The sequence below is a fragment of the Sabethes cyaneus genome, chromosome 1 (assembly GCF_943734655.1).
Source record: "Sabethes cyaneus chromosome 1, idSabCyanKW18_F2, whole genome shotgun sequence".
NCBI lineage: Eukaryota > Metazoa > Arthropoda > Insecta > Diptera > Culicidae > Sabethes > Sabethes cyaneus.
In genome coordinates, this window is record NC_071353.1 from 153,729,714 (window position 1) to 153,754,108 (window position 24,395).

Consider the following 24,395-nt stretch of genomic DNA (forward strand, 5'->3'; position numbering starts at 1 on the left):
TCACGTTGATCCAACAACAACATCGACGATGACCCCATCGAGCAGACCCAATGCACCGCGGTGGTGCAGCTGTACATGACGCAATCGCCGGCACACGCTTCCTGGGTCAAGAGGTGGACCGGAGCGCTCTGCTTCATCAAGGATAACATCCGCAAGTCGTACTTCTTTCGGCTGTACTGCCTGAAAACGAACCGGCTCGTGTGGGAGCAGGAGCTGTACGACAAGATCGACGTGACCAAGCCGAAACCGTTTCTGATCGTTTTCGAGGGTCAGGTAAGAGGTCTTCTGGTTATGAGAGTAAACTAGTGACTAATTGTTTGTGATTATTTTTCTCTCTCTCTCTCTCTGACAGGATGGCATAGTGGCGTTCAATTTTGCAACGGAGGATGAAGCGACCGCCTTCATGAGTACGACTAGTTCGACGGTCAACAATCGGAATCGACGGAGAGATGGTATGTTAGTTGGTGGAAGTATTTTTTTTTTCTCTCCGTTCAAAATACATCATTGTTCGGAATGTGTTTGTTCGGGTCACCTGTTCACCTGAGTCTTTATCGGGCAAAACGGATTTACTTTATCAAGTTAGCTATCTGCGGTAGCGATTTCAAGGAGATTAGACAATGATAACTTGTGCAATTTATTTTTACTTGTGCGATTTATTTTACGGTGAGATAAGATATAGTGATGGTTTGCAATGCATTCTCTCGAGGAGTCTGTATTGAATTTGCGATTTAGTAAAGATAAGGAAAATAATTCGTGATAGCGTGCAACAGTAGACAAAGTTCGTCACATTTAAATGTGAATTTTTCCCCCATCGGTTGAATATATTTCATTGTACTCCACGGCAATGGGTTGGATTATAAATGCTGATATGTTCCGTCCTTTTACAACTACAGCTACCTTGTTACCAGCTGAATGAATGCACACTTTGTGAGCAACAAAATAAAAGCGAACTCAATTCAGCAATATTGTAGATTAATTAGCTCCACAAGTGTTTCATATAAAAACGTTTTCAAATTTTATTGGATGTACAAATTAGTTCGGTCTGTTTTCAAGGGATGATTCTGGGTGTTGTGAATGTTTCATAAGATGGCTGACGATTTCGATGATATCAGAAAGGTTAGATATGTTGTTTACCGTTATGAAAATATCGAATTTTGGGCAGTTGTGGAAAGCTTTAATGTTCTGCTTTAATTAAAAGAAAGTGCATAGAATGCTTGTAGAAGTTTATGACAATGCTCCTACTGATAAATTATGTTGGGAAAGGTTTCGACGTTTCAAGGATGGTAATTTCAGTGCTGAAGACAAACCCTGCTCTGAATAGTCAAAAACGTTCGAAGAATTGAAGACATCACTCGACGAACATCCAAGTCAAATGCAAATAGAGCTTGCTGAATCTTTGGAAGTGGCACAACAAGCAGTTTTTTGTAAGATCAGGGTGTCGATTATCTGGAAAATCAGGGAAAACCTGGAAATATCAGGGAAATTCGTTTCAACCTGGAAAAGTCAGGGAATGTCAGGGAATTTCATTTGAAGTCAGGGATTTTTAACACGAGAAGAAAATATACTGAAAAAGCTGTTGCTTCGCAAGGATAACATTTATTTCAAGTAGCTGGCACATTTTTACTCAATGCCATTACGTGTGCACAAATGAAGTTTTTGACTCACGTGCAACCAATCTGTTGCGTACAAATTTCACAGAATTTCGAAATTTAGAATTTCATGAATGTGCGACTGACCCGCTCTTTACCAGGCCACGTTTCTCAACAACGGTTGGACCGATTTGATCGACTTTCGGAAGGGTTCACCACCTAATTAATCATTATCAGTATTTATTGGATTCTTCGATATTGATCGGATATTTAGCACAAAAGTTTTATGCACAACTTGTGCTAAATTTGTTTATTTTGCGTGGAAAGTGACATAAAAAGTCCGGTGTGGCTAGTGGATGTTGAAACGCATAGCGCATATTTTTAGTCTGTGCGTGCAATATTGTTGAAACAATACATTTTCTGCTTTCTCTGCGACCAATGTAGCAAGATTCTTAAAACACTATTCTACGCTTCGAGAACAACTATTCATTGGGTCATGGGAGTTGACATTTAGAAAAAGTCCAATCTTTAAAACAAAGAAATTTTGCATCTAGATAATTCCAGATTTCCGGATCGAAATCTGACTGTAACCGAAATAAGAACGAATCAAACTGAACCAAAATCAGCTTTTGAAATTAGCTACGACATTTAACCCATTTGTGCCGGAACCCGGACTTTCATTTTTATTCTGATGTCGATCACTAGTAAAAATCTACGATTAATTCGTTTTCGGAGGATAGACCATTTCAACCTCAAAATCTTGATTTAGTGAAACAAATCAGTCATATGTGTGAAACTCGACTGGTACACACAGTCAAAGAATCGCAAACCCGAAGTTATCCTGAATATTAAAAGCTAGCTGCAAGTAGACTGAATAAAAACAGAAGATCTGGATTCAAATAATAGAACGAAGCGCGTTGCTCAATTCATCGTCGCAAAAAAGATGAATTTGAATTGAAAAAGACAAATGGATTCATCAAGAAATAGTAATTAAAGAGTTATTAACCAATTTAGTCTAATAAACACTTTGAAAAGAGAAATTAGCGAGATATTTTGCAACTGAATTTTTTCGAAATATACCTGGAAAAACCTGGAAAAGTCAGGGAATTTTATTTTCACCGGATAATCGACACCCTGAAGATTCACATCCGTGGGAATGATTTAGAAACAACCCAGTTGGGTTATGAACCGAAACCGAGGAACGATAAAAAATATTACTCACTTTTGAGTATCTGAAACAAAGGCAACAAAGGGTTTTTACATCGGATTGTTACTGAGGAAGAGAAATGGATATTCTACGACAATCCCAAGAAGAAAAATACTACGAAATGCTCAATCACTCATTGCCATCGACCTCAATATCAACACCATAGTTCGAAGGTCAAGTTGTGCATCTGTTCGGACCAAAAGTTTTCAAGCGGTACGCGAAAAAAGACGATACAATGATTGTTCTGCGTCACAATACTTGGCCTCATTTCGCAAAAGTGGTTGGAAATGCTCAAATTCTTCGTATTCTTCGAATAACTTCTTTCGGAGAAATCGAAAATTGGCTTTTTAAAAAACAAACATTTCCTAGAAGGAATTCGAAAATTGCCTAAGAGATGACAAAAAGTAGTAACAAGCGATGTAATATCAATGGAACTGGAACCGCGTAAACAACGGGATTAATCACTTAAAAAAGAGCAGAGAACATACATCGTCAGATCCGCTAGTTTGGAAGAAGAAATACGGTCGGTTGATCTACAGCAGACCTTGGTCGTATTCCAGCTGGTTTCACGAGGAGGTATCCTGGTTGCTGAATAACAGGCTTAGGACCACTATGGTGCCGCCTGGAAGAAGTGGAGTGCGAGGAAAGGAAACTGTTTCGTTCTAAATTAGCACGTAAATTCTACAAGAAAAACGACGGCTTTGTACCGCTAGCCGAAATGTGTAGAAACTACTGAGCGATCACTATTTAAACGCCGGCTACAAAGTCTCAGATCATCTTTCGTCGTAGATTTGTGGGAAGTCATCAAGCCGATTTTGTGGACGATCGACAACGGACCAAATCTTAGTGTTGCTACAGATCCTCTAAAAGTGTCGCCAATACCAAATCCCCACGCATCAGCTTTTCATAGATTTCAAGGCTGCCTATAATACTATCGACCGTGAAGACTGAAGAGCTATGAAAAATAATGGACGAGAACGGCTTTCCCGGGAAGCTGACATAATGAATTAAGGTCACGATGGGAGATGTGCAGTGCTGTGGTGCCTTATCAAGCTCGTCTAAAACATCCTTCGACAAGGCGGTTCAACCTGAGGCCTTAACCTACGGAGCACGATCTTCAATAAATCCAGTCAATTTGGTAGCTTCAACGTGGACATTGTCGCTAGCCAAAAAGGTGAATCAGAGAAGGTTGGACTGCTAGTAAATACATTTGAAACTAAGTACCTGTTAGAAGGAGGACCCGAGCGGGAAAATAGTGTTGTAATCGATGGGAATGAATTCGAAATGGTAGATGAACTTGTGACTTCGGATAACCATCGCAGCAGAGAAATCCGCTGATGTACTCTTGCTGGAAGTCGTGCTTACTAAACTTCACCGCCGCGTGATAAGTGTAACATGTGTACGTGGATAATGCTCGATGTGGACTTACGAGCACTGGTCGTTTTCGAACGTCCTGTGCTTAAGATCATTCTTGGCGGGGTATGTGAGAACGGCAGATGGAACAGTAGGATGAACCACGAGCCGGCGCAACTCATCGCGACTTCACGCGAGCAATGAGATTATCAACGATTGTAAATATGGCCCAGACACAATGCATACGGATTTTACTGCGCATCTTTTCTAGTTCTACTTTATTGGCGACGATCCGTCATCGATTCTGCGCGGAACTAATTATCCAAACCCCTCGAACACCAGCTAACCGTGCGTCGTCCTCAAAAGCGCACATCCATCGGATGCTGGGTCTACCCCGAAGTATACGGCCTTTTCCTGGTTCTTTGCTAAACATAGTTTTGACTACTCTTTCGTTTGGCATTCTGGTCACGTGCCCAGCCCACCGCAGCTTGCCACATTGTACAGCTCATGGTTCATGCGTCTGCTCCATAGAATCACAGAATTTTACGCTCAAGAACCTCAAGCACTCGGCGGTCAGCTTCCTTTAAGTTGTATGACATTTGCCCGAAAACCATTCCCCAGAAAGTACCATTTCCCAGAAATATTTTTCCCAGAATGTACCATTCCCCAGTATAGATTATTCTCCACAAATTCTCATCGCCGAAACCATTTTTTCGCATTTTGGTGAAAACCATCTTGCGGAATGGACCAATCTGTTGATGAGTCGTACAACTGTTCCCCGAAAACGATTTTGCATTTTCCCGAAAAACTTTTACGCGTAATACCAAGCAAAGGTTATAAACTTCAATAAAAATTGATCGTTCTTTATCGATAAACTAGCTGACCTGACAAACTTCGTATTGCCACAAATTAACCTGTGTTGTACATAAATCATGAATCTCGGATGATCGTTGTCACAATCACGAGTTTTGCAAGTTTCTAGGGGGTTCAACCTTAGATGATTCATTTTGGCAGTTACGTAACTATGAAAGCATCCCAGGTAACTAATAAGCATCACCAATGCTATTCAACTGTAGCCAATAAGCGTTTGACACCTATGCAGTCAAAAAGCTAATATACAACTACGTGCAGTATAAAATGCCAAATAAGCTGATTTGCTGCTTATGTTAATGCTTATTAGTTACCAAGAATGGGTAGTTTAATATACAAATTTGCAATTTTTCCTCACAGTAAAGTAGAAAACAACTCCCCTGTCCTCTCATTGCATAGCCAGTAAGCGGATAATAATATTCGCCATGATTGTACAACATTTCGCCGAATATCATTTTGCGAAAAACCTTAAGCGGAATGTACCATTTCACGGAAAACTTTTTCGTGGAAAGTACCATTTCGCAATCCTCTCCTTACTCACTGTCGCTCGTTCCAGGAAACCCAGGTAGACTTAGGAAAACAAATAAACCTAGACAGTAGTGATTTCTGCGGGGAGTTGTCTCCCCCCAGTGGGCGCTTCCGACAACGGGTCGCCGGCAACTCTCGCGGCCGTCTCGTCCTGAATGATCTAGTGTTACTATAGATAGTTTTTGTGGTCTTGTTATTGACTAATGTTTTATGGAAGAGTCTCGAATTTCTCGAGTTCGATTAGTTTTTGAGTTTCGCAAAATTTCTGTTTCATTTGTATGAGAGCCAATATCCCCCTACCACAGGGGCTATCATAAAATAAATTCAAAACTCCAAAATCTCCCACATGCCAAATTTGGTTCCATTTGCTTGATTAGTTGTCAAGTTATAATAAAATTTGAATTTCATTTGTATGGGAGCCCCCCTCCTAAAGTGGGGAGGGGTCTTAATTCACCATAGAAAAAATTCTTGTCTCCAAAAACTCCCACCTGTAAAATTTTGTTCCATTTGCTTGATTAGTTCTCGCGTTATGCAGAAATTTATGTTTCATTTGTATGGGAGCCGCCCCTCTTAGTGGGGGGAGGGGTCTCTAACCATCATAAGAACCTTTCCTGGCCCCAAAAACCCCTATATGCAAATTTTCGTGCCGATCGGTTCAGTAGTTTTCGATTCTATAAGGAACATAGGGACAGACAGACAGAAATCCTTTTTTATAGGTAGGGGAGAGTAGTCAACAGTGAGACAACAGGAACAGTGAGACATCGGGAATAGCTTCGCAATAAAACATACAAGATCCATGATATTTTCCTGCGAAGTAAAGTTTGTGAATCTATATCACATAATACAGCTTGAAAAAAAATTGTTAATTTTTTAGTATATTTTTCAACAAAAGTCGTTTTTGGGGGGGTCAAAGTAAATTTTATTGCGATCATTGTCAGGGAATTTTAACGGCAAATCGCAAAAGTAATCCAAATTAAATTTACTACATGGCATCTCATAGGAATGAGAGATAAAAATAAAAAATATAAGACCATCGAATTGTTTGCTAACACCACTATTTCACTATTTCTTATAAAACATTCCTATTGGGAACAGTGAGACAAACAGATGTGAGTAATTTTAAAAAAAAAAAAAAATTTGTGTTGAATTGTCCATCAATCCATATGAATTGATTGTAAATGAGTTCTGAAGTGTAAGTTGAAAGTCAGATAACCAGGATTGGACCTTTATATGAATATAAATGTAGATGTGAGAAAAATCGGAATTTTCAATAATGCACAACAATAATGTATGCTTTATGCACAAAATATACAGTACGACCTCTAAACTATTCTGTGTAACCAAAAAATATGGTTTAAGTTTAATTCTAATATGTGTCTCAGTATTCAATACTGGTTGTCTCACTCTTCCCACCTACTGGGGAACAGTGAGCCAAAAAAACATCTTCACATTTGCGTTTGTAACTATTTTAGCTTTCAACCAAAAGGGCTGAAACTTTTTTTCAGACAATTAGAAGGATATACCTTTCAAATGGATTGAAGACCTCGTTGGTAACTTTCACCGAAAATTTTTTAAAAGTTTTGGAAAAAAAGTGTCTCACTGTAGACGTCTCTCCCCTATAGATTATGAGTAGCTGATTGCCCGATCTCACTCGAGGCCCCTTTGTCACTCAGTCACTTGTACATCTATTTTTGTAAGCTCTCATAATGCAAGAAATAAAACCCTTTTTTCAGTTGAATATGTCCACTCTTTGTCAATTCCTCTCGCGTTGTCCCCCAAGCACTTGTAAACCTGGCTACCCTATTCCCCCTTTCAGAAATAAAACATAACTTGTATAACTGCTATCGTTCCAAATGCAAGAGAAACGCACCCCTTTACCCATTTGAACCTTTCTCTCTCTCCTTGTAAGAGACCGTCTCCCTCTTTTGTAAACCCCCCGGTGCTGATTCTTTTATGCCAAAAAAAACATGTGTTTGACAAACGACGTTTGACGAAGAACAGTCACGTAGCTAATTATGCATCGGTTTGTTCTATGAAAATGCCTATAACAGAAAACGAAACAATGGTTTATTTACCATATATTCCTCCTCGGTGGAACCTCCCTCTTTTCTCACAGTGAATTGCACAACTGCAATCGGTTGAAATGCAAGAGAAACGCAACCGCTTTTACCTATTTAGATCTCTCCCCCCCCCATGTTTGAGATTTCCCCCTTTTATCAACTTCCCAGTACTAATTCCTTGATTTCAAGGAACATGTGTGCCAAGTTTGATGAAGAACCGTCCAGGTGTTTCGGAGTTATGGTCCCCCCCCCTCCCTGGTCTTTTTGCCACCTGTTTGTTGTCGCCTTGTCATTGTTTGTTGTCTTTTCTTTATATTCATCGTCTTATCACGTCGCTTCTTTGAAGTATTTTTGTTATGATTTTGTTGTATTTCCGTCATTCGTTCGTCTTTTTTTGTTTCGTTTTTTGTTGTTTCTTCCGACGCACAGTGGGACGGATTCAAAAGAAGACGGACATCGATATTTGCGACGAAACTACCAAAGATATCAACTTACTGTCTTCTGCAATGTTTCTTCGATTTATGAGAACTTTATAATAGTATTGTAAAATTTGGGATTAAGGGGATACCACAACAGATAGAAAAAATAACTTTTTAGTTTCAAGCTTACCGTCTTCGATTGGTGAGAAACATTTGTAGGCAATATTGTTTTGAGCAACTTCACTGAAGAAAGAAAGTGGCTATCTCTTAAGGGAAAAAAGTTACGGAGCGAAACTTGCGGGTACCCCCTTAATATTGGTATTTTTCACATAGCTCTTTTATTTCAACTCTTATCAACATGAAATGTTCTGCAAAGTTGTAGACAATACTAATTTGCATATTTTTGTAAAATATGTGGAAACTCTACAATTGCCGGTTTTCAAGTTGTTTAAATTTTTTGCTTTTTTCATTGCAAGCTTTAAGGGGATGTTTCTTGAGTAGTAGCAGAATGTAGCAGCTGACTTATAATGTTTTTGCAACATCCACTCTTTATGTATAAGAGCATGTATAAATGACAATGGGATCTCATGGGCCAAATGAGTAAACTGCATTTAAGTTTTCCAGTTTTGAAGATTTAACCCTCCAACGAGAAAGACCGCCTGCTGACCTAGATCCTTAGAGCAATTTATGAAATTTGTTTTGAACGAACAATATAAAAAGTTTGTTTACAATAGACTTCTTGACATTTTGGAAACAAGATTACAACATTCTCACCATGCGTTCGAGAGTTATCATCTTTCAAAACCAAGAATTCATGAGAATTGTAAAAAGATTATTCCGTCATTTTTACTTTTAGAGAAAAGATCATTTAGAACAAATTAATCGACCTCATCATTTTTGTGAGTTGTTCATATGATTTATTCAAACTTTGTAATACATTTGATTTTTAAAAAATATTTAGATATACCGCTGGAGACATGGAATCGTGGAAAAAGTCATTAGCTCGAACGTACGGTTTTTCCGATGTTACCTGTTAGAGAATCAAAGTAAATAATATGTACCTAACAACTTGTCGCCTGTTCGAATCTTGACTGGGAGATGCTGCGATAGAATCGCAGCACTATCCCTACAATTGTCCTGAATTCCTACAACTGGCTGTGAAGTCTGTCGTAATAAAAAACAAAGTGCCAAGTTTCGAAAATAGCATCTAGGCTTTACCTTAGTTTCACCCAGGTTATGGCATTCGTGCCTTAATTTGTTTTTATGTTTCTGTATATATATAAGACATGTTTAGTAAAAGAAATCAGCTAATTTAAGGTAACATGAGATTTGTACGACTTTAAACGTTCTTTTGTACTGTAAAACTGATAAACTAAAACGCAGTTTACTCATTTGGCCCATGAGATCCCACTGTCATTTATACATGCTCTTACACATAAAGAGTGGATGTTGCAAAAACATTATAAGTCAGCTGCTACATTCTGCTACTACTCAAGATACATCGCCTTAAAGTTTGCAATAAAAAAGCAAAAAATTTCAACAAATTAAAAACCGGCAATTGTAGAGCTTCCAAATATTTTACAAAAATATGCAAATTAGCATTGTCTACAACTTTGCAGAACATTTCATGTTTATAAGAGTTGAAATAAAAGAGCTATGTAAAAAAACAATATTAAGGGGGTACCCGCAAGATTCGCTCCGTAACTTTTTTCCCTTAAGAGATAGCCACTTTCTTTCTTCAGTGAAGTTGCTTAAAATAATAATATCTACAAATATTTCTTATCAATCGAAGACGTTAAGCTTAAAACTAAAAAGTTATTTTTTCTATCTGTTGTGTTATCCCCTTAATCTCAAATTTTCCAACACCATAAAAAAGTTCTTATAAAGCGAAGAAACTTTGCAGAAGACATTAAGTTGATATCTTTAGTAGTTTCGTCACAAATATCGATGTCCGTATTCTTTTTAATCCGTCCCACTGTGCGACGGCTTTTGCCGTTTTTTTTACTTTTTTATTACTGTTGTCACATGTCTTTTCGTCGTCATTTGGTCGTCTTCTCTTCGTTTTTTGCCATTTTTTCATCGTATTTTGCGTCGTTTTGCCATATTTTCTTGTGTTATTGTGTTTAATTTTTATTTCGTCACTTACTTACCATTTTTATGTCGTATTGTTTGTTATCAGTTGTTTTTTTATTGCCTCTGTGTGTTCTTCCGTCGGATATTAGAAATCTTTTCGTCGTCTTATTGACACTTTTTTAACGACTTTTTGTCATTCTTATTGGTTTTGTAGCCGTATTTTTTCATCGGTTCATCGGTTTTCAACTTGTCATTACATTTTCACCATCTTTTCATAAATTTGTCGTCATCACTCCATGCCATTTCCGTCGCTGTTATATCGTCTTTTGCCGCCTCTTCGCATCCTGTTTTTTCCTTGTTCCTTGGTCATCATATTGTTGTCCTGTCGACGCGCTGTTTTTTTATTCATTTTTCAATTCTCTTTTCTTCGTATTCGTCGTATTTTTGCCATTTTTTCACTGTATTTTCGTTGACTGTTTTTTCGCTTTTTTCTGCAATTTTTTGTCGTTTTTTATGGTTTGTTTTTTTACTGTTTTGGCTTATTTTCGTCGTCTGTTCTTTGTTTTTGTATCACCTTTTTATTGTCTTATGTCTCTTTGTCGTGTTTTTTTGTCGTTGTTTTAGCTACTTTTCGTTGTCTTTTCAATGTATTTTTATTTTAATTCCGACATATTTTCTTATTTTCGCCTAATTTTCGTCAGTTTCATTATCCTTTATCACTTTTCGTCATCTTCTTATCGCACTTTCGTTGTCTTTATGCCGGCACTTTGTATTTTAGTCATCTTTCCATCGCCTTTTTATTGTGTTTTCTGAAGGCTTCCATATATTCAACAGTTTTTATTTATCGCTTAGAAGAAGCAAAGTTAGTTAATGCAAATATGACTAGGATTTCAGATACTAGGTTATAAAGATTAACCTTATTCACTTGCCAACAGTGAAATTCTATCCTACCACAGAAAACTTATCAGGAACTGTTGTGAAATGTGCGAAGAAATAGAAACGAAAATATTTCACATTTCTGTCGTATTCCAACCAGCAACATGTCAGTATTATTATTAATATGAATTTACTACGGTCAGCCAAGTCTGAACTCCGTGCCCCAAAGCCTGAAATATAGAGAGAGTATCCGGCCACAGAGACCACAAAGAGCTATAGGCTGGAACCGCAAGAGAGAGAGAGAGAGATGATCAATCCAGCAAAACAGTGCAAAAGAATAAAAATGATCGTCGCTAATCGCGGAAGGAAACCTTCCTCTTCTGGGCTTGGCAGAGAAGGAGTCTATTTCTAAAGACCCAAACCTGTGTTGCTCATCAGCAAAGGTCGTTTACTGGCGGTCACTCTAAATATAGCCCAAACTAGAAATTGGACTACATGAGGAGCTCCAATAAATCAGTCCTGGTTAATTGGGGTTTCTTATTTGTTCATTTATCTGTGAAGGATATTATGAAAAAGGCTTTTTCAATTACATTATTTGGGGTTTTCCTAAGTCAAAAGTATTTGGCAACATGAAACTGAAAGTTTTGCCATGCGTTTCGATTGCAATTTAAACCTCTTAATTCTGTGTTTTCCTTTCAATTACAGATCGTATCAAACGGAACAGCACCCGTAAAGATCCACCACCGGCACGGCCGCCGCCAGTTTCGAACCAAAACAATGCTTTCAACGATAATACCGTGACGCTACGCAACAAGCCTTCGTGTAAGCAAAGAAACCTTGCAAAAACAAAAAATCGCATTCGAAAATAAATTACTAATCATAACCAATTTTTTTTTCTCAAATTTATGACTGCAGTCATCTCTTCTACACCAGCGTTCGCCAACACTGGCTACCAGCCACAACAACAACTGCAGCCTCAGCAGCAGCCGCAGTACTATCAACGGTCAGCGAACAAAAACAAGGGAAAAGCACGCCTACGCAAGGAAGACATTGGCATGCCATCGAACTTCAAGCATCTGACGCATGTCGGCTGGAGTCCAACCAGCGGATTCGATCTAAAGGGTGAAGAGGAAACGCTTAAACCCTTCCTGGAAAAGGCAGGCGTGCGGGACCAGCATGTAAGTAGTTGCGGCAATCTCGTTGCCTACATTCTTACAGCTGTCTGACGCTTCTGTTCTGCGGTTTTTAGCTGAAAGATCGCGAAACACGTGAGTTCATCTACGACTTCATTCAGAACCACAAGGTACTGGACACGATGAAGTACGAGCAGAGTGGCAATCGGAAGCAGAAACCACCGGCACCGCCGCCGGTGCCGATCCGGAATCATCAGGAGCAGGTTTGTTTTGTTTGCAACTCAACAATAACACTAACACGTTATTAATTTGATTGGTTTTTTGAACAGCAGCAACAGCAGCAGCAGCAGCAGCAAATCAACGGTAACAATCAGCAGCGAAACCCACCGCCACCGCCTCCAAACAGAACGCTGCCACCACTTCCGGCTACGACCCCACCAAAGGTAAACCAAGCGCCTTCCCGACCGCCCCCGATGCAGCAGCAGCAAACGGCGACGACTACACCACCGGCAGCGGTACCGGTAAGTCTATTCCCGCCATAAAGCCCTCCTTCTCTTAAACGATAACGATTTATGACGTAGGACTGCGTCTTACCGCAGATTTTGAACGCTAATAGCTCTGCCAATTATGAATGGATTTTCATGGTTTAGATACCGATCGATTCACAACAGATGTAGCAATTATTGTGGTTTCTATTAGTGAAAATTAACGAAAAGTTTCAAGATCAAATGTCCCCATACATTTGCTTTGTGATCATCTTGCTTCACAGGCAGAAACGACAGTTAAACGCATCATCTTTTTACTGTGATTACTGCGATTTCGATTACTTTATTTTAGACAAAAAAAGTGTCAGCTCCCTTGTCTCAACCGGTCGAAGATTCTCCACGGCGTCCAGACATGTACTAATTTGATATCTGTGCTTGGGAAGTACGCAAAAAAAACGATAAAGTCCTCTCGTCCTAATAAAATTTCTTAGGACCAATTTGATGTCTGTGTTAGGGAAGTGCACCAGGAAAAATGACGAGTCTCCTTATCCCATAAATCCTAGTCCAATTTCATGTGCTGAAAGTGAACAGTCATAAAAAAGTGAGCGTCCAATCCTATCTTCAGTGATGCCAGATCTACAGATTTATCCGTGGTTCTACGGATTTAAGAATTTTCTACGGACCGACGGATCAAGTGCTCGTATCTACGGAATTTCGTAAACTTCACAGAAATTGTTGAAAATTTCTTTCAATAACAAAATTCTTGTTATATTTGCATTGATTAGTTTGACTGGTTTTACTCTTTTCACGTGACAATTGAAAACTGTTGAACATTTAAGCCTTCAGAAAACACAACAATAAGACGACATAAAGAAATCTAAAATACGAAGAAAAAACAACGAAGAGACGCTGTAAAGACGACAAAAATGCGATTAAAAATTGAAAAGGTGATGAGAAGATGGCTAAAATGCGTCGAAAAGTTAACAAAAAGGCAACGAAAAACGACAAAAATACGACGGAAACAACATGAAAATGCAATGCCAAGACTCAGCGCCAAAACAGTGACAAAAGCAACAAAACATGATAAAAATAGGTTTGAAATGGGCCAACAAGGCAACGCGCAGTGGGACGATTTCATCGAAAAGGTGGACATCAGGTTTTGCGTAGAAACTACTAAGTTTTCTACATTGGTGTCTTCACAAAAGTTTCTTGCTTTTCGAAATACTTTTTTGTTATACCAAAAAAATTTGCATTAAGGGGGTGGGTCAAAAATTTAACTTTTTTATTTGAAGCCAAATATAAACAATGTCTAAGAAAAAGTTGTATAAAATGTTATTTGAGCAGTTTTTGTCGAAGAAAGAAAACTTCTATCTCTCAAGGATAAGAAGGTATAGTGCTACAAACTAATGTATCTCCTTAATTCCAGTCTTTGACCCACCCTCTTAATGCAATTTTTTTTGGTAGAACAAAAAAGTACTTCGAAAAGCAAGAATCTTTTGTGAAGACACCAATGTAGGAAACTTAGTAGTTTCTACGCAAAACCTGATGTCCGCCTTTTGTTAAAACCGTCTCACTGTGTAACATACATAACATACTTTAAACGACAACGAAAGAACAAAGAAAAGACAAAGGGGACATTTTTGTTGTCTTGACAACCGAACAGAATGATGAAAACTTGATAAAAGTTTATGAAATGACAATAAAAAATAGCGAAACGACGACAAAAGTCGATGAAAAGATGATAAAACCGAAAAAAGACGACGAAAAGAGGCTAAAACAGCCACTAAAAAGTCGACAAAAAGGTTTCAATGTGCAAGAACCAAAAATACGACAGAGATATGGCAACAAGACGACGAAAAGGCGCCGAAAACGAAACGAAAAACAATACGGTGATGAAAAGAAACCAAAACAGCGACAAACAAACATGACTAAATACGACAAGGCAGACAAAAAACACGACAAAAAGACGTTCGATAGTGTCAAAATAAAACATGACGGTGAAAATGGCAAAATCCGCTGAAAAAGTAACAGAAATGCCAAAAGCAGACTTCAAAAAACGACGAACAGACGATGAAAATACGTTGAAATGGTGGCAAAAAGACCACGAAAAGGCGACAGAAATATGGCAGAGACGTATACAAACAGAAGAAAGCAAAGAGAGGACAAATTGGGATGCGAAAAGGTATCGAAAAGATAACAATAAGATGACGAAATGACTATAATAAATAGCTGTAGAAAAGTCGATAAAGAGACGACGATAAAAAGACGGTAAAACAGGGACGAAAAAACAATCTAGAAGTTTCAAAAAGGTGACAAAACACGCACAAAAGACGATGAATAGATAGTGAATATATGACAGAAAGACAACGAAAGAACCATGGAAAGACAGTAAAAATATAGCTTTTAGTTGTCTGAACAGCAAATAGGATGACGATAATATTGCAGAAGTGGACTACTAAAAGATAACACAAAAAACGGCGAAACAAAGAGACAAAAACCAACGAAGAGATGACAATAAAAAACGACTTAAAAAGATGCCAAAACAGTAACAAAAATAACGTCAGAGACGCCAAAAAGGCGCCGAAAAAATCGACGAAAACTGCCAAAAACGAAGCTCGAAAAAACGACGGACGAATGAATAACAGGACAATATGATGAAAAAGACGCCAAAACAACAAAAAAAAAAAGAAAAACACTATGAAAAAACGTTTGAAAAGCGCCAAAAACATGCAAAATAACGAGAAAATTATGAATACACGGCAGCAAGCCGACAGCATGACGACGAAAAGAAGCCAAAACAGCGACAAAAATGGCAAAAAGTCATCAAAAAAACAACAAATACAGAAAACACGACGAAAAATGACAAAAGAAAACGATTTAGAAAGCGTGAAAAAGACGACAAAGAACGACGAAACGACAGTAAAGAAAACAACATTTTGGGTCCCTTTTTTTATATGCCCGCAGGGCATTGCGACAGTCTTAATGATCGTGTCTGGGAAAAAAAGAAAACACAAAGGAAAGAAAACTAAGATCACAGGAAAAAAAGAAAAACTCAACTAAAGAGAAAAAAGCAAAGACAACAGATCTTAAACTCAGAAAAGAAAGAAAAAAAAATGTTTTCTTTTATGTCTCTTTTGCTTTAAGTTTTCCTTTGCATTTTTCTTCTTTTTCTCAGAATTTTGCTTTCTTTGCTTTAGTCTTTCTTTTACGTTTTGAGTTTTCCTTTGAATTTTTCTTCTTTTCCTCAAATCTTTGCGCTTTTACTTTGAATTATCCATCCTTTCTTTTAAGTTTTTAGTTAAATGGTGTTTTTTTAGTTTTTCTTTCTTTCCTTTGAGTTTAGGTTCTTCTTTTGAAAGAAAACCAAGCAAAATTGAAAGGAAAAGGAAAAACTTAAAGAACTTAAAGGGAAGGAAAATTCAAAAGAGAAGAATAAAAACTTTAAAATGCTATTGGAAAGTATTGAAATTGCATGGAGAAAGAGAAACTAAAGCAAAGAGAAGAAAAGAAAAATTCAAAGATAAAAAAAGCAAAACTCATAAGAAAGTAGGAAAATTCAAACCAAACTAAGCAACGATTCGAGGAAAAGAAAGAAAATCAAAGCAAATTATTAAAGAAAAGGAAGAAAAACACGACAGAAAGGAAGGAAAATTCAAAGAAAAGAAAGCAAAGATTTGAAGAAAAAGACGAAAAAATTAAAGAAAAAGAAGTAAAGCTGAAATAAAAGAAAGCAAAGATCCAAGGAAAATAACTCAACTCATTGACAAGGAAAAAACTCAAAGAAAAATCTGACAGTAGGACGAAAAACTCAAAGGAAAGGAAGGGAAACTTAAAGGAAAGGACGATAACTCAAACCGAAGAGGAAACATTTAACAAAAGGAAGGTGTACACAAAGGAAAGGAAGAAAAACTCCAAGGATAGGACAAGAAGTAGAAGAAACTAAAAAAAAGAAAAAAAAATCTAGAAAGGAAGGAATATCCCATTCAAGGGAAACATAAGCAAAACTCAAAGAAAAAGGCAAAATACTTAAAATAAAGAAAGAAAACATCTAAGAAAAGGAAGAAAAAAATCAAAGCAACAACAAGAAAATCAAATCAAATGAAAGAAAGCAAAACTCAAATTTCAGAGAAATGGTAGAAAAACTCAAAAGAAAGGGAGAAAAGCGCAAAGAAGAGGAAAAAACTTCAAGGAAGGGGAGGAAACTCAAAGCAAACTGCAACTCAAAGTTAAGGGAGGAAAACTAGAGATAAGGGAGCAAAATTCAAAGCAGAGCACAACTTAAAACAAAGAAAACCCCAAAGAAGGCTAAAGGAAATCAAAGAAACAAAACTCAAAGGGCGAAAAACTCAAAACAAAGAACAAATATTTAGAGTAAGGAGGGAATACACAAAGAAAAGGCAGGAAAACTCCAAGGAAAGGACGAAAAAGTCTAAGAAATGGAAGAATAATTCAAAAGAAAGAAAGGAAAACGGCAAGGAGAGGAATGAAAACTCAAATTTAATCAAACGAAGGAAGGGAATTAAGCGAAACTCAAAGTAAAAGAAAAAAATCTCAAATCACAAAACTCAAATCACAGCAAACGAAGGAAAGAAAGGAAGTATGACTCAAAGGAAAGAAAGGAACACTAAAGAAATCAAAGGAAACAAAAATCTCAAAGGAAAGGGAAAGGATGAAAAATGCAATGAAGAGGAAAGAAACCACAAAGAAAAGAATCTGTAACTCGAAGTTAAAGAAGGAAAACTAAAAGATAAGGAAGCGAAACTCAAAAGAGAGAACTTAAAAGCAAGAAAACTTAAAGAAGGGGAATTAAAAGTCAAGTCAAAGGAAAATAAAGGAAAAAAAGTTCAAAGCAAAGTTTCGGGAAAAAGAAGAAAAAATCAAAAGAAAAAAATAAAACTCAAAGAAAAAATGTAAGCTCAAAGCAAACGAGGAAAAACTACAGTAAAGAGAGCCAACCTCCGAGAAAAGAATAAAAATTCAATGGAAAGGAAGGAAAACTTTCTGTCTGTCCAAGTAAAGGGCGAAAAAAGTCTAAGAAAAGGAAGAATAACTCAAAAAAAGTGACAATTTTGGTTGTCTCAAAAGCGAACGGAACAGCGAGAAAAGATGATGAAAAGACAACGAAGAACGAAAGAAAAGTTGTAAAATGATGATGTCAAAACAGAAGCCGTTGAAAAAAGTGACGAAAAGTGACGAAAAGTGCCAAAACGAAGTCACAAAATGACGAACAGATGCCGACGAAACAGTGATGTAAAAATGGCAAAACGTCCCTGAAAAGGCGACAAAAAAGACGCCAAAACGTGTCGAGAAAAAGCAACAAAAAATGGTGAAAAGACATGATAAGAACGACGAAAAGACGGCAAAAAGACGACGAGGCGAACGAAAAGATGACCAAAAAATGATGACAAGTAGATGAAGAAAAGCTGAAATAACAGTGACCAAAGATGACAAAAAATACGATAAAAGGACACCGAAAAATTACCAGAGAAATGACAAAAAATGTCAAAAACGACGAAAAAAAGATGCAGAAAAGGCGATGAAGAGACGATTAAACGACAACCGAACAACGACAAGAAATGCAAAAAACGTACTACAAATGAGGGCAAAAAGAATGCAATAAAGAGCAATTAAAAATAACAACAAATCGTTGGAAGTAGACAAAAACACAATGTAAAGATGCCAGAACCACACGAAGAAAAATCTACTACTATAAAAATGAATTTCTGTCTGTCTGCCCCGTCTATTCCGTCTGTCTGTCTGTCCGTCTGTCTCACTGTCCCGTCTGTCTGTCTGTCCCGTCTGTCTGTCCCATCTTTCTGTCCCATCTTTCTGTCTGTCCCGTCTGTCTGTCTGTCCCGTCTATCTGTCCCGTCTTTCTGTCCCATCTTTCTGTCTGACCCATCTGTCTGTCCCATCTTTCTGTCTGTCCCGTCTGTCTGTTCCATCTTTCTGTCTGTCTGTCTGTCCCGTCTGTCTGTCTGTCCCGTCTGTCTGTCTGTCCCGTCTGTCTGTCTGTCCCGTCTGTTTGTCCCATCTTTCTGTCTGTCCCGTCTGTCTGTGTCCCGTCTATCTGTCCCGTCTTTCTGTCCCATCTTTCTGTCTGACCCATCTGTCTGTCCCATCTTTCTGTCTGTCCCGTCTGTCTGTCCCATCTTTCTGTCTGTCTGTCTGTCCCGTCTGTCTGTCCCATCTTTCTGTCTGTCCCGTCTGTCTGTCTGTCCCGTCTGTCTGTCCCGTCTGTCTGTCCCGTCTTTCTGTCCCATCTTTCTGTCTGACCCATCTGTCTGTCCCGTCTGTCTGTCCCATCTTTCTGTCTGTCTGTCTGTCCCATCTTTCTGTCTGTTCCGTCTATCTGTCCCGTCTTTCTGTCCCATCTTTCTGTCTGACCCATCTGTCTGTCCCATCTTTCTGTCTGTTCCGTCTGTCTCTAATCTTTCTGTCTGTCTGTCTGTCCCGTCTGTCTGTCTATCACGTCTGTCTGTCTGTCTGTCCCGCCTGTCTGTCTGTCCCGTCTGTCTGTCCCATATTTCTTTCTGTCTGCTGTCCCGTCTGTCTGTCTGTCTGTCCCGCCTGTCTGTCTGTCCCGTCTGTCTGTCCCATATTTCTTTCTGCCCCCTCTGTCTGTCTGTCCCGTCTGTGTCTGTCCCGTCTGTCTGTCCCATCTTTCTGTCTGTCCCGTCCGTCGGTCTGTCCCATTTGTCTGTCTGTGCCATCTGTCTCTGTCCCGTCTGTCTGTCTGTCCCATCTTTCTGTCTGTCCCATCTGTCTGCCCCATCTTTCTGTCTGTCCCGTCTGTCTGTCTAACCCGTTTGTCTGTCTGTCCCGTCTGTCTGTCCCATCTTTCTGTCTGTCTCATCTGTCTGTCCCATCTTTCTGTCTGTCCCGTCTCTCTGCCTGTCCTGCCTGTCTATCTGTCCCATCTGTCTGTCTGTCCTGTCTGTCTGTCCCATATTTCTTTCTGTCCCGTCTGTCTGTGTCCCATCTGTCTGTCTGTCCCGTCTGTGTTGGTCCCGTCTGTCTGTCTCGTCTGTCTGTCCCATCTTTCTGTCTGTCCCGTCTGTCTGTCCCATCTTTCTGTCTGTCCCGTCTGTCTGTCCCGTCCTTCTCTCTCTCTCTGTCCCGTCTGTCTGTCTGTTTGTCTGTCCCGTCTGTCAGTCTGTCCTGTCTGTCTGTCTGTGTGTCCCGTCTGTCTCTGTCAGTCTCGTCTGTCTGTCGGTCCCATCGTCTGTCTGTCCGTCCCATCTGTCTGTCTGTCCCGTCTGTTTATCTGTCTGTCTGTCTGTCTGTCTAACCTTATAGACTCGCAAAACACTGAACTGAACGCCCGATTGTATCCATATACTGCAAGAATGTGTTGTTTTATTATATGAAAAAGGGGTTGACAGAAAGTATTCATGCATGTGAAGTGATGCGGTAATTTTCAAAGTGAGGAACAGTTAGTGACTGTCTGATCCGAAAAATGGGTTTTGGGCGTTTAATTTGTTGTTTTACAATTAGTTACATGCAATAGTTTACATACCTTCGATGGTATTGCAGTCAAGTGTGAAATAACTGATAGACAGGGTGTCAAAAAGAACTATTAATATTTGCAGAGGACGTCAGCTAATTGATATTTTAATTGTCATACGTTTTTGTTTGCTTTAGCCCCCTCCGCCTCCACCGCCACCAGCCTCCTCCGGAGTGGTTCCACCACCGCCACCACCGATCATGCCGCCATCATCATCGTCGTCGCAAAAATCCGCACCCGTACCGGTTGTGGATGATGGCCGATCGGCACTGCTGGACAGCATTCGGAAAGGAACCACTCTTAAGGTAATTCCAACAATTCGTTCTTGTTAACAAGATTGTGTTTTCTTAATATTTTGAGTTTTTGAACATTTTAGAAAGTGGACCAAAGTGCGTTGAGCACGGGCAGCGGCGGCGGCGGTGATCCGCGCAGCGATCTGCTGTCGCAGATTCGCGACGGCATCGAGCTGCGACCGGTCACCGATCGGGAGCAGAACGCTGCGGTCGATCGGAGCAGCGGAAGCGGCGGCAGCGGGGACTGCGGCACCGATGCGCTGGCGGACGCCCTGCGGCGGGCCCTCGCCGAACGGGGCCGTGTCATTCGCTCGTCGGACGAGGACGACAGCGACTCCAATTCGGCCAACGACGATTGGGATGACTAAAGGCACACGGGAATGTCGGTGAGTCATTTTTTGTTTCTCAACCAGTCAACGGAAGAACGCGGTGCCAAATGTGATGTGAAGTTGTAGTCGAGACGGAAAGGAAGATTGTGGAACGAAACAGGTTACCGGACATGAGCGGATGGAGGTGAAATGTTTAGACTAGAAATGGGTTAAGTTAGGATTAAAGCTGTACATTTTTACGCACAGTCCCGTATTTTAGCAACATACTTACCAGTAGGTCGTTTTAATTTCCGTATCCTTCTTAGTTTTCGATTAATTTAGCGAAAGTTTAAAATGCAAAGCACAATTTTAATCAGCTAAACATTATTACGTATGTTCATTTAAAAGTTTTTGGCGACTCTCCGCCAAAAAAGATTAATGAGAGAGTAAATATTTTTTGATGAACTATTGTTTCGTTAATGCTTCAGCAAACCACAATAATTGAAACCGCAAGCAAAGCATGAAAGTAAGCAAATGTAAGATGTGCGGTTTGCGTTTGCCAACAGAAATGGAAAGTATTTTCTTCCATTTATCGTTTATCCTCTGCCTCTGAGTCTGAATTAACTAATTTTGAACGATTAGATCTCGCTCTCGCTGAACCCAAACCGCGAACCGCACCGATGCGATGTATAATTTGCGTTAAATGAGATGCGTTTAGCATTATCAAAAAGGTAGAGCATATAGAGAGCATGATAATTGCACCGCCCCTCCCGTGTTCGTGTGGCCCCGCCCTTGTGCTCGGTTTCTTCTCGTGCAATGCAAAAAGAGATGTGAGCAACCACAGTTTAATATCTAATCCATTAACGGACGGTAGGTAGAGGGTCCGTGGCACTTAGGGACAACATAGACTGACACTGCACAACTATCACAATGTATCGTTAGGGAGCGTTATTATAGGAGTCGCTTTAGGCAATCAACAGGGTAATAACGAAAAAAAAAACAACTTACCTTCTTACCTAACCTTACCTTACACGTAACTCTATAGGGAAGAGCGCAGTCAATAACGAGCGGATGATGAACATTCTTTCAGTGGCTAAATCGAAACTTTTGGTCACTTTATTAAATGGTCAACTTTAACTTGTAGTAGCAACTATAGATAGTAATTTTGTTTGTCTAAAAAAACAATACTACTTATTAACACACGTCTTATTGTGCGGAATTTGTTGGTTTAACTGTGTATTATATGTTGTCGTAAGAAACTTATCGTGTAAGCTTAGCAAGAAAAATTTAGAATTTCCTTTGTCTTCTACCCTACTTACTTATTATTATACTTCTATTTTGTGTTCCAATAAATTTTATCAACCTTTTTGTCTGTGAACTCTTCCAGCAATTTACGATTACGATTAAACTTTACAACTAGTTATTCTGTTAATTTCTGTCTGTGTGTATACGTTAATGTGAAATAGAATCGAAAGAATTCGATTTGCCCCAATGCAAGTCTAACTTGTGGGTTGTGGCAAATACTTTTTTTATGAGCTTCAAAAAGTCGTTTAAAAATGGAACGAATCAAGATATCGTTGTTGTAGGTTATGATTGAGTGAGTCAATCATAGCAATCTGGTATATAATGAAAAAATACTTTTGCACAAATGTCAGATGTTTGTCATATCAGGTTGTAGTAAATATTATATTAAAACTAAGGAATTTAATTTTAGCTTGGAAAATCTACTCAAAATTCGAAATTTGCAACAATGACTAATAACTAATGGCCAAACTGAATATCAGACCAACTGTAAAAATTCGAACGTACGATAATGGGCTGCTTTAGTTTATTTCTAGTATGTATAGAATCTGTATTTCTATAAGGTAGGATGTATCTAGTAGGAAACGTCAAACCCGTTCCCGGATCTCGGTGCGATTTGTTTCAATTTGTCCGCTATTTTGAGACTCATATCTACGAGCTCGCCGATCAGGCTACCGGTGGATGTGGCCGAATCGGTTCCGGTTGGTTCCTGAGGGTTGTTATCAGCCGTCGCCGACGGCGGCGGCGGTACGTATGGCTCGAAAGGCACTTGCTGGTATATTTCGTCCGGGTTCTGCTGAGGCTGAGTTGGCTGAGGATATGGTTGAGGATTTGGCCGTACCGGCTGAGGAAACTGATGGTGCTGAGGGTGTGGCCGGGGACGATGTGTTGGAGCGTGGTAAGCTGGCGGCTTGTGTTTGTGTGGCCTCGGCCTGTGTTTGTTACCATTATGGTGATTATTTTCCAGAAAAATACGAAAATTGTTATTCTGGCTCGAAGTCGTCTCGCACAAGCGATACGGTTGGCAACAGCAATGACTTTCGTAACAGCTTAGAACCGGTGATGCTTCAGTTACGAAAGATATTGTTAGAATATACCAGACGACAACCAACTCGGTCGAAGTCATAGTTTAACTGCGATACATGATCGGGCAAACGAACATCTTTATTGTATTATTTTACACTTGGATACAATTAGCTAAGAGTCAAGCGAATGTGAACCATTTTAAATTTAATTTGCTCAGCCATCTGCAAAACAGCTGTCAATAAAAATGTTTTTATTACCATAAGTTCCATAACTTTTGCGTGGGTTCTGCTCAACTTGTCCATAGTTCATTTCCGTAGTTCACAAAGACCATACATTGATTTTTGATGCATGTGCTGCGAAGATAATCTCCTTTGATGGATCGCAGTGAGTGAGCAGCAGGTCGGACCGTAGAATGGATTTGAATTGGTCGAATGACTTCTGGCAGTCTTGAGCAGATTGTCCAGGGGAGCCCTCAGATGCTTCATTTGCTTGACGTATCAGTGAAAACCGATAGACTAATATAAAACTAGTTCCCATAACCATCTGTATGGAATTCTTTACAAAACCCGTGTAAAATACGTTTTTGACGCAGGACTGCATCTTACGGTAAGGTTCCAAAAAAAGCGAAAAACGCGAGCGTCACGAAAAAATGAACGATTTTAAACGACGCTAATAACTCTGCCAATTATGAATGGATTTTCATGGTTTAGAATTATGTGGTTTCTATTGTAATTTGCTTTTTCAATCACTAATTAGTGAAAATTAACGAAAAATCTCAAGGACAAATATCCCCATACATTTTCTTCGTGATCGCCACGAAGGCAGGGACCATCACAGTTAAATACACGTTCATAAACACATCTGGTTACTGTGCTTTCGATTACTTTCCTTTTAGAAAAAAACAGTGACAGGGTGTCCCCGTCTCAATAGGCCGAAGCTTCTTTACGACGACCAATTTGATGTCTTTGCTTGCTTGCTTGGACGATAGAGAACTTCCAGGGGGATAGCACTAACCGTTAAGCACGTAAGTAGTGCTATTTCTACTCTTCTACTGCCAATTGTCACTTCGATCGACCCCTAAAATTCTACTCCTACGCCACTGAATTCCGAGAATTCCGAGTCCCCACACATCTCTTCATTGATTTGAAAATGGATGATGGAAAATTTTGGACGAAAACGGCTTTGCGACTAAGCTTACTAGAGATGGAAGGAGATGGTCTTTCCTGCCTGCTATTCTGTATTGCACTGGAAGGCGCCAGGCGTTATAAGACGAGCGGGGATCGAAATACGGTGTACGATTTTTAATAAATCCAGTCAACGTTTGGATGCTGTCAGCAGAACATTCGAGGCAGTAGAAGATCAGTAC

General features: G+C 39.3%; 1 protein-coding gene across 4 annotated transcripts in view; it reads left to right on the top strand.

The window, feature by feature from the left end:
• The window catches only part of LOC128733059 (actin nucleation-promoting factor WASL), a 55,093-nt gene extending 32,989 nt beyond the window's left edge, over positions 1-22,104 (top strand). For 3 of the 4 annotated variants that reach the window (XM_053826639.1, XM_053826637.1, XM_053826640.1), the window contains exons 3-10: positions 46-273; positions 353-452; positions 11,681-11,797; positions 11,891-12,153; positions 12,225-12,371; positions 12,438-12,629; positions 20,238-20,405; positions 20,477-22,104. In XM_053826639.1, coding sequence (XP_053682614.1) covers positions 46-273; positions 353-452; positions 11,681-11,797; positions 11,891-12,153; positions 12,225-12,371; positions 12,438-12,629; positions 20,238-20,405; positions 20,477-20,761 — 1,500 coding nt within the window. In that variant the 3' untranslated portion in view covers positions 20,762-22,104. The remainder of the gene's footprint in view (positions 1-45; positions 274-352; positions 453-11,680; positions 11,798-11,890; positions 12,154-12,224; positions 12,372-12,437; positions 12,630-20,237; positions 20,406-20,476) is intronic. The other variant, XM_053826638.1, reaches the window with a different exon arrangement.
• The last annotated feature ends 2,291 nt before the right edge of the window (positions 22,105-24,395 follow it).